The sequence below is a fragment of the Belonocnema kinseyi genome, chromosome 7 (genome assembly GCF_010883055.1).
Source record: "Belonocnema kinseyi isolate 2016_QV_RU_SX_M_011 chromosome 7, B_treatae_v1, whole genome shotgun sequence".
Lineage (NCBI taxonomy): Eukaryota > Metazoa > Arthropoda > Insecta > Hymenoptera > Cynipidae > Belonocnema > Belonocnema kinseyi.
The window spans coordinates 70,792,775-70,803,803 of NC_046663.1; the positions used below are offsets into that span (position 1 = coordinate 70,792,775).

At 28.1% G+C, this 11,029-nt stretch overlaps 1 protein-coding gene across 5 annotated transcripts in view; it reads right to left on the reverse strand.

The window, feature by feature from the left end:
• Positions 1-11,029, reverse strand: part of LOC117176109 (protein TANC2) — a 115,038-nt gene that overhangs the window by 10,652 nt on the left and 93,357 nt on the right. For all 5 annotated transcript variants that reach the window (XM_033366151.1, XM_033366155.1, XM_033366150.1 and 2 more), the window contains one exon: positions 4,432-4,811. In XM_033366151.1, coding sequence (XP_033222042.1) covers positions 4,432-4,811 — 380 coding nt within the window. The remainder of the gene's footprint in view (positions 1-4,431; positions 4,812-11,029) is intronic.

An 11,029-nucleotide genomic window follows, 5' to 3' on the forward strand; every position in this document is an offset into this window, starting at 1 on the left:
TGTTTTGCTTTCTTGGGTGTCTTTTTTCTCCAACCCCGACATAAGTTAATTTTTGAGATCAGAAGGTAATGGTCAGTATTGCATTCAGGACCCCTCAAGACCATTTTCTTAAAAATGAACTAAGAGTATCCAGTGAGAATCAGGTTTAAAATTTCTTGAATTTAAAATTATTCAATTTTAGGAGTTTGAAATTTATATTTTTAATGTTTAATCGCCTTAATTACAATTATTAATGACAAATTATTTAATATAATACAGTTAAATCATTATAATTCACAGACACACCAAAAAATAAAAGTGACAAGACCACTGAACCAGACCAGCATACTTATATGTTTTAAGGTCGCTGAATCCTAATCTGGTGTCAGATTTGCTCCATCATTTTAAGTTTTTGAGAAAATAAGCTTGTCGTACATTTTTTTTTAAACAGCATAGGGTTCGAATCTGACGCTCTAAAACATTACAGTTCGGTTCTAATTAAAGATTGAATGTGGCACTTTAAGGTGATGAAATTTAAAAAATTATTTCCGTCGCCTATCTTAACTTGTATTTCTTCTTTATTTCTTCTATCTTGACTTTATCTTGAGCCGCTCAGGAAGCTTTCAGAACGTCAGATTCTCACACTATGTTGTTTTTAAATAATAGCTAAAAGGCTAATTTTCTCTAAACCCTGATGCGAAATAGCAAAGCTGATACCAGATTCGGATTCAGCGACTTCAAAAACATATACATAGGTATGTTAGTCTGATTTAGTGGCTATATCATATTTTTTTGTCTGGCTGTGTTATAAGTGTTTCAATTTTAAATGATTCTTCTTTAACGATTTTCAAAAAGAAAATATTTCAATTCTTAATGTTTAAATTTTAAATAATTCAATTTGCAATATTTTTAATTTAATTTCATTAAACTTTAAGTGTTTAAAAATGTATGTCTTCAATTTTTAATCGCTTTATTTAAAAATATGCATACTGAATTCAGAATTCACATTAAAAATTGTTCCATTTGAAACATTTAAAATGATCTAATTGTGACCTTTAAATTTCAAACTATTCGATTTCAAACCCTCCTCAAGCTCAAGGCGTTCATTTTAAAATAATACGATTTAAAAATATGTTAATTTGGAAATATTTTAATTATTTTTTTTTTATTTGAAAGTAGTAAATTTTAAAAGTATCAAATGTAAAACTGCTCAACTATTAAGGCTTCCAATTTGAAACTGTACATTTTTAATCCATTTAAATTCAAAATTGTTCAATTTTTAGTACTTGGGTTGAAGATTATATGGTTTGAAAAGATTTCAATGACAAATTGCTCTACTATGGGTGTACCAAAACTGAAATAAAATTTTGCAACCTTAAGGGATTTAATTAAAAATGGTTAAATTTTAATATCTGACAATTTTAAGCCATCTAATTCCACAGAAAAAAATTCTGCTAGGATTACAGGATGTTCAGTGAAAATAGGGAAGCATAGATTTTCTGTGAAGAATACCGAATTTTCTGCAGAGTTTACCAAATTTGCACTCATTTTATAAATTGACTTATATTTTCTGTTATATTTACTGGAATTTCCTGTCAAATTAGCAGTTTAAAATTTTTAAATCTGATCAAAAAGTCTGTAAATATTACAGAAAATGTCCGTAAATGTATAAAATAACTGCAAATTTTGTAAACGTTGCAGAAAAATGGGTAATCATTACGTAAAATATATGCTGTCCCTATTTTAATTGAAAATCCTATAACCATAGCAGATTTTTGTCTGTATTGTAAGATATGCTTCAAATTATGATAAACCTTTTCCCTGAAATTCAATAAAAGTGAAATAAGAAAGATCTGTAGTAAATCAAGCCCAAGAATATCAAGACCAAACAAAAATTGTTAATACTAATTTCTTTTCTAATCTTTCTCGGGCGCAAATTTTTTTTTATTATTCAAGTTTATTTCTATGCTCCTGAAGTGGATTATATTTTTGTTTACTGTTAAGCTGAAAGGAATTTCAGTTAGAAGGAGCGTTCGTAATCGTATCGTCAATGCAGATCATTTAATGTCTAGACTATCTAAATAAAGGGTTTTAAATCTATGGATCAGTAGTCCGAATAATTTTTCTGATCTGGATTCAATGTTGCAAATGTACGCCTTTGTCAAGGAAGCAAAATCAAAGAGTGGGTGGCAAAAAGTCAAGTTCCATGAGCCAGAACACGTAGGTGTGGTTCTTTCATGTGTGGGTTCTGATATGTGTCACCATCTTTCTCTGGTATTTGCAATTGTACTTTCATAAGGACTCTTCATAATTCATATTAGGTCAATTTATCAAAGAAATCCACTTATCTACAAACTTGATCCAAAAATAATATAAAAATATAATAATTATAAAGTACCAGAAAATCTTTCCAGGGATCAAGGAAATATTTTGAAAAAAAGGATTTTTATAATAATGGAAAACATATTGAATTCCTTTTTACTGAGTGCAACATTATTTCTTGAACTCATCGCGCTACTCTCATTTTATTACCCATTCATTTATACATTCGTAAAACAACTTTCCCTATTATCTAGCACATAACAATGTTGAAAGTTATAAAATTTATAAACTATTCATGCACATTCAGCCATAAAAACATTAAAAATATCCAAAGTAATAAACACAGTCTTTATGTTTGAATAGTGTTGAAAGGGTGTACAAAGAAATTGAAGTTGCAAGAAATTGCTAGTAGCACTGACAAATTTTCAGATGTTAATGTCCATGTAATGAGAAAACTTGATTTATGTCATGTGATTTACAGATCGGGAGTATTTACAAACATGTTAGATTTTTTTCAAGCATAATCACGTTTAAGATACTTGAAGAGTCACGATTCCAATTTGAAATCATAGAAATTTGAGTACTTTCAGATTTAACATTCAATTTTTAATTTTTAAATATTTTTAAGTCTTAAGAGTTCAAATTAAAATTTGTTAAATGCATACGTTTTTTATTTTGAAAAACATAAGGTTTCAATTGTCCAATTTTAAATTCCATAAAAGTAAGACTGTTTAGTTTTTAGGGTTTCCTAATACTACAAATTTCTTTCTTCAGAAATCTTTACCTTCTCTTAATCAAACCAGCATCATCAATCGCATGCATATAATTTTTCATTTTCAGGGGAAAAATAATACACAGAATCGAGTTTTTCTTAACATTTAAACATATTTTTCAAAATTAAAAGAAGTACCTTAAAATCTTCCAGACTTTGTTTACATTTTTAATTTTGGAAAAAAAATTTAATTAAAAAAATATCCTTAAAATCTTTTAGACTTGTTTTCGACATTTTCAGAAATATTTTGAAATGTTTTGAATCTGAAGACAATTTTTTTATTCTTTTGAAACCTTTCAAAACTCCTAAAAAGCTTCTTTTTCAAAATTAACCTAAATATAAACCTTCTCAATATCTTTTAAAAAGATTAAAATTTGTGCTGCAATTTTTAAGAAATTCTGAAAAATTAAAAAAATCACCTTAAAATCTTGCAGATTCTTTGTTGACAATTTTAGAAATCTTTTTAAATATTCTCCAAAAATTAATTTTTTTAAATAGAAAATCATTTATCGTTCGATAATAATTTATTTTCAAAATCTTCAAAAATTTACAATTGTTTAAAGTCTTTTTAAATCTTTTCAAATGTTAAATTATTTTTCAAATTTTTTCAAAACTTCTAGATATTTTTTAAAAGGATTCGAATCTTTCCTACACATTTTTTTAAGTCCTGAAAAATTAAACAAATTATTTTTAAAAATTCCAAATTTTTAATTAATCTTTTAAAATAAAACATCAATCCTTTAAAATTTTCCAAGGAGTCTTGTTATTTGTACCAGTAATTTTTTGTTTCCCGGTATCAAAAGTGCATGCACCTATAGTAAATTAGGATATTCTAAGTTTTGTCCATAATTTTATTTTTTTCATCTCTTTAAAAGTGTGAAAAAGTTTACAAATCATAGTGTGGTAGCAAAATATCAACAAAGAATGATTTCTTAATATTAAGAAATGCTTTGTAATGAAGTTCTTCTTCTATAAATAATGTTTAGAAACACTTAGCAATAAATTTTCTCATGAAATAAAAATGATTTTTTTTAAGATTTGATTGACAAAATTGACAGTGCAAAAAATTCATAATCTTTATGAATAGATATAAACATACTGAAAACAGTCACTGAAAGTCATGTTCATGGAATGTCGCAACTAATCAGATAGTCTATGTATGCGAGGTCTCGTGACAACTTTTCAAAATGTTTAAAAAAAGGAGAGATCGTTTTTTTTTTTAAACAAGAGATTGAGGGATGTTATTAAATATAATGAATACATCTATAAATTATAATAAATTATAAATACATTTACGAGTTATGTGTAATGTATAAAACATTATAATAGAGTGATTTTATGGAAGGGAAATTTCTTACATGAGCAGATCGTTGCGGAATATGTGGCCGGGTGATAACCCTGGTGCGAGGTCTTGGGCTGCTGCATGAGGAATTTACAGCTGAAGAGTCGTCGATCCAGTCCTCGGATGGACTCTGTATAGACAAGGGCCCCGAGGAGAAAAACCTTCCATCGCGAAAAGAGCCCTGGAGGCCGTCTTCTTCGTTAAAAAGGTCCCTAGTCCCTCTTAAGCAAAGAGGGCAAGCTTCACTCCGAAATAGACAGGAATAGCATCTCTCGTGTCCACAGGAATCTATCAGACGTCTTTTTTTACCCTTATCGAATGGCATTTCACATGAGGGGCACATCGAACCACTCAACATTGCCGATGACTCCACCAGTGCTCGAATCTGGGCCAAGTCTGGAACAAAAGATTGTTTAAATAAGTCAACTTTTACTTCTTTTAATCCTACTAAAAAAGTCTGGACTTCCGACTATTTCTATTCACTTTCGTTATGTTTCTCCACAGAAGTCGTCAGGAAAGTCTGAATTCGTTAGAAAATGTTCAAAAAGCATCATAACTTGGGTTTGAAGGATAATTCTTTTATTAGGGTTCGCACATTCTCTTTTTACTTATATTTAAATATTAATATTTATTTACTAAATGATTGAAGGTGATTCTGAAAATATTTTCCGTTTTTATCAATCTTTTCTCTTTACGAGATGTATTAACATAGCGGAAATAGTCAGGACTCGTTAGGAATGGTCAGAATGTTTAGAAGTCGTCAGAACTTCTGACCATTTGTGAGGATTCCTGACTTTTAATAAAATTTAAGACTACAGCAATCAGTTTTCAAATTCCTATCTAAAAATAAGGATGTTACCAAATGTCTGGAAAATATCAGACACATTGTTGTCGAAAGCCTGATGGGCTTTTCAATACTTGAACTTATTTTATAAAATTTATAGTTATGAAATCTAAAAACTTAAATCTACAAATAATCCCTTTCAATAAAAGAAATCATAGAAAATTCTATGTGAATTGAGAAATATTTGTACATTTTAATACTCTTATGCGAGCCTAAATTAAATTTGTTAGATTATATAATAAAATATTGTAATATTATACATGTTTAATGCTTGTGAATTTCTAATATTATAACAATTATTATCGGAAAATAAAACCAAGAATAACAAAAATATATTTAAAAAAAACTTTGGACAAACACAAAATGTTCCTCTTGAAATTTGAAAAAACATATAAAATTTCCTAAAAAAGAAATTTAAAAAATTCTTTTTTTTAGAAAAAATAAAAAAGTGGCAAGAAAAATGAGAAAGCAACCAAGGTTACCAAAAGTTCTGAAAGTTTAGAAATTTGTCAACAATCTACGTTTTTTGTTTTGATATGGTTTTTACCGAAATATAAAATTTGAAACAAAACCCATCGCATTTTAAATTTTCAAACTTTTAAAACAATTTTAGGTTAGGGTAGCACTTTGCACAAAAAATTGGTATTTTAAAATTAAAATCTTTATAATTCGAAGAAAATTTGCAATTTTTGGACAATTTTAGCTTATATTAACGGTTTTCACAGGAAAACGGTTATTTTAAGCAAAAATCATTATCAACCATTAGATTTCGAAGAAGATTTAATATTTGGAATCATTTTATTTATTTCATTAGATTTCAAAGAATATTTTCAATTTTTCGTCATATTTAGATTTTATTGGTGTGTTATACCTGAAATGGAAGATTTTAAACAAAAGTAGTTATATACATTAAAATCCAACCGTTTTTGTTCGAAATAATAAAATTTACAAGTTTGAACAATATATCTATAAATTTCAAGGAAGATTCGTAATTTTTTAACTAGTTTAGGTTTAATCGGCGCTTTTACATGGAAAATTGGTATTTTTAAACCAAAATCATTATAATTTCAACAAGATTTAGAATCTTTTAACAATTTTAGATCATTAGATTTCCAAGAATCGTTATATTTCAAAGAAGATTTAAAATTTGGCCAAACTAGCGTTTTCACCCGAAATATCTACATATATTTCAAAGGAGATTGACAATTTTAAAAGAATTTGAAGTTATGTTAACATTTTTCATCAGAAGTCGACGATTTAAAAAAAAAAACAATCTTTTGTAGTCTTATATTGCTTTTCATTGAAAAATTGGTGTATTTAATTTATTATTATTATTATTATTATTATTATTAACATTATTATTCGGGGTCATTAAATTCACTATTTCTGGCTTTGTTGGAGTTTTATACCAGAAATTCATCGTAATTCGGTATAGATTTAAAAGAATATAATATTGGACAAATTTTTAATTTATGCTAAAATTGTTCACCGGAATACGGTTATTTAAACCAAAAAACTGCAAATAAAAAAACTGTTATCTTACTGTTTTTTCGTCTGAAATTGCTGGTAATAATACAAAAATATTAGATTTTAATTGAACATTTACAATATTTGGATAACAATAGGGTATGTTAGCGTTTTCTTATCGTATATCGGCTAGTTTTAACAAAAATGCTTTGACTTAAAAATGGTTTATATTTGTTGTAAAAAAATATTATATATAAATTCATCAATATCAAAAATTTTGTCCTTGATTTTTTTCTAGTATACTTGATGATAAATAATATAAAATACAAAAAATTGGTATTAATATTAATTTTATATTTTAATTAAAAATTTGAGTGAGAAAAAAATAATCGCGCGCGTATCCTTTATCCTGCCTTTTCTGTTATTTAAACAAAATACCTTGACTTGCATAAACTTTATTTTTGAAAAACTAAATAAGTGCCATATAAATAAGAATTCATTAGAACTATGCCAAAATATCTCAATTATTCTATATCTTCAAAACTCTTAAACTCAGTTTGCTTTGAATTATTTTTATCCTGACATCAAAGTAATGTTTCTCATAAGCGATAAAACCAAAAACCAGACGCCTTACTAAAAAAATCTAATAACAGTTTTCAAGTCTTCTGTTTTGTACCTCGATAACATTCTCAATTTATCGATCATATAACCTATTTTTCTTGAATAGTAATTCAATCCATTTTAAATTCTATAAAAAAGTACTCAAAAATTTACGTGACCATAAAAATATTGACATAGACGTCAACTATAATAAAAACTTGGATTTATTAATTTAATTTCAGTTTTACGATTAAATGAGATCAACTTTGATTTCGAAAATAAGCAAATCAATTTCCAGCAGATAGGAATTGCTTAATCGTTATGGTAAAATCGAAATACGTATAAGATGTAATGTATGAAGTACGAATTGGAAACATCAAAGCAATGTAGAGACATTTGTCATTGGCATTGATCCGATTTTCAAATTGAATTTATATATCGATCAATCTGATGTAAGTGACGAGACACAAGCATTTTCTATTAATAATGGATCGATGATTATACGATAATGAGTAAAATTGAATGTATAAATTATAAAACGAAAGGTACGTGCTAGGAAGGTGCAATGGTCTTAGATCGATAAATTGATCCTAGAAAGTCGAGGTCAATAATGGTCGACCTTTTCCTCGCGTAAGAACGCTTATTCATTGAGATTAGTGGAATCAGCTATTAATAATTCATTGCTAAATCCAGCAATAATATTGTCAACCAGGAAATAACTGCAATAAGATTCCATTGCAATTTTTTCCATTATTTATTACTATTTATTAAAGGTCAAGTACCATTTTGTTCTCAATTTTGTTATTCTGAACCTTTGCATCTCAATTTCTTCCTTGATTTTTAAATTCGTTTCGGTATTTTTATTCAGATTAAGAGTTTATATTACATGACTGCTATAGAAATCTGTTTTAACACGACCATGATTTGTTTTCTTTTGTTTAGTTAAAATTATTAGTATCTGGCATAGAAACTTCATACATTGATTTTAGAATTATTTTCATTCAAACAGTTGAAACTGAAAACATTACCAATGGAATAGTTTAAAATTCAAGTAAAAATCTTGTGAAAATAAGCATTTTTGTACTTGAAAGTGTTAAGAATTAAACAATTTTATATTAAAATATTTAAATGTGTACCCGTTCAAACTAATTCATGATAATAATCAAACAGTTTAAAATATAATTGTCTAAAATTCTATCGTTTCTTTAAATCGTTGAAAATTTTAGAATTTTAAAATCCCTAATTTAAAGTATTTAAAATAAAAACCTTTAACGATTAAACAATTTTAAATTATCAGCTTTCAAATTTTAAAAAGACTCGTTTAAAAATCCGAGTTAGAAACTGTATACCCAGCAATTCAAATAAAAACATTTTAATTTTCAAGCCTACGTCCTCTAGCAAAACATTTATTAGGTTAAAAAAAATGTTTATAAATTAGATTTCTTGAAAACAATGTCCTTTTAATTATAAAAAAATTGCTGACTGACCTCAAGCAGGTGTAGCTGTACTCGGATTACCGTAAGCTGGGTCAACGTTCTCACCCAATACTCTCAGCTTCTGTCTTTTTATCAGACCGTGAGAAGAAAAAAACTATTATCTTTTTGCTCTCTTTACGACTGCAGTTTTTTCTTCCTTTGTGTACTTATCTTAGATCAGATAACAACCCTAAACAATCATATCGTAAATTTCTTTTCCTTCTTTAAGAAAGCGCAATTCGCCTAGCTTCATTACACAGCTTCTTGTGAATCTAATAGAAATTACTTTTCTATTTTTAAGTATTTCACTCATATACATGTTTCGTGAAATTACTCACTTCACTGAAATTTTTTTTCTCGACCAAATGTATTATGATGCAAACCTCGTGTATTTCGTAAAGACCTCAAATTAAGAGGTCCAATAATTTTCACTCAGAGCAATGAATATGGAAAAAAATCTCGGAAGGACGACGAGAATAAATGGCGATGAAAAGAGAGGGGGGGAGGGGGAGAAGAGAAAGGTCTTCGGTTCTGCGAACATAATTAAATTTAACCAATACAACGTAATTCGTACATACATGAAAATTGATGTTTCAATATATGCTCACCGAAAAATAAAAAAAATGAAATAGAACGCCAAGGTAAAAAAAAACTTCGACTCATACATCGAACTTGTGTCCAATTTTTTCTTTACATAAAAAAATAATACTTATAATTGTTACATCTAAAAAACTTCTGACCTTAAATTTATATAGACTTTGCTTGAAGACATGCGAATGAAAACTGGATATCAAATTTTGATAAAATTAAAGATGCATGTGTTCCTCAAGAACTCTATAATCAAGATGGTAAAATATTACGAACAAACATTTTCTTTGTGAGGGGGAAGAGGCAAAATGATTTGTATTTTTTATCTCATAAATTTTAAAACAGCTTCTTTTTTTACAAAATCACGAAAATATAATAAAAAATTTTTAAGGTCTGTTAAATATGTGCAATATGTATGTCTTTCTATATGCCGAAATTTTAATATAATTTGGTGTGATGTAGAAATTCGACCTTCGATTATTGGTGATCGACCTCCCCTCCCCTCCTTTATTCTTTTACCGGAAGAAGAAATTTCGAATTTTGTCTTTTTTTGTAATAGGTCAACATTAACCCGTGCCCCGGGCTTTACAAATTAACATGGGGGTTTTTAAATGGGAAAAGCCCAGTTTTCGAACAAATATAAATACTGGTTAATAATTTCTTACGAATTAAGGCTAGTCATTTCATAAGGAATGTTCAAAGAGAAAAATGAAAATATTTTTCTTTTGTGACATATTTTGCAATTGTTTAAACAGTTTATATATGTATAAATTTTTTCTAACAAATTATGAAAATGAAGTATTTCTTGGAATTAATGACACTTTTAACTAAGGTTAAGAGTAATATTTTTCAGCTTAGGATATTTGGCAATTATTTTTAAACAATTGTCATTTCTTTGAACAATGTTCATAGAAAAGATGTAGTAAATTCTAGTTTTTTTCGAATCTTTTACACTATGTTGCTTATTTACGTATCGAATAAAATGAATTCATGTAGAAAACATTACAATAAATACCGCCTTTGCCATGAATTTAAAAATTAAATATTATTGGATGGAACTTATTCCTTGAACATTTCAGAAAATTTCACTGAACTTTCATTCAGAACATGGTAAAATCAAGTTCTTCTTTTGGGATCGATCACCAAAAATCGAAAATCGAATTTTCACAGATATAAAGGACCCCGCACTAAATGTATAGGAAAATGGCTTTCGGTGGCTCAAGATCAGTGAATAAAACGAATTACAATAGATTTTGTTACAAAAGCGATGTCAACATAGAAATCACGGTTCAGATCGTGGTCTGTCATATTTTCGCCTACACCGTTGACCGTTCTGAGAAGCGCGCTATATGAGTCAACGATATTGACTCATATTGTCATTGGTTTGGCTAAACATGTTACTGACCACCTCTTGATGCGTGTTTCGTATACAGACATCGCTTGTGTCGCTAAAGCTACTAGGATTGGTTCTACTCGCTGATCATGGGCGCTTAGCGTTCGGCCCTCTGGCGAAGGGTACACTGTTAGTATTGATGTGTGCACTAGTTACTAATGTTACTTTGGATACCATTTCTGTCTTTAAAAAAGTAATTACTTAGTCAAGTTCAAATCTTGGGCGCTTAGCGTTTGATCGTTTCGAG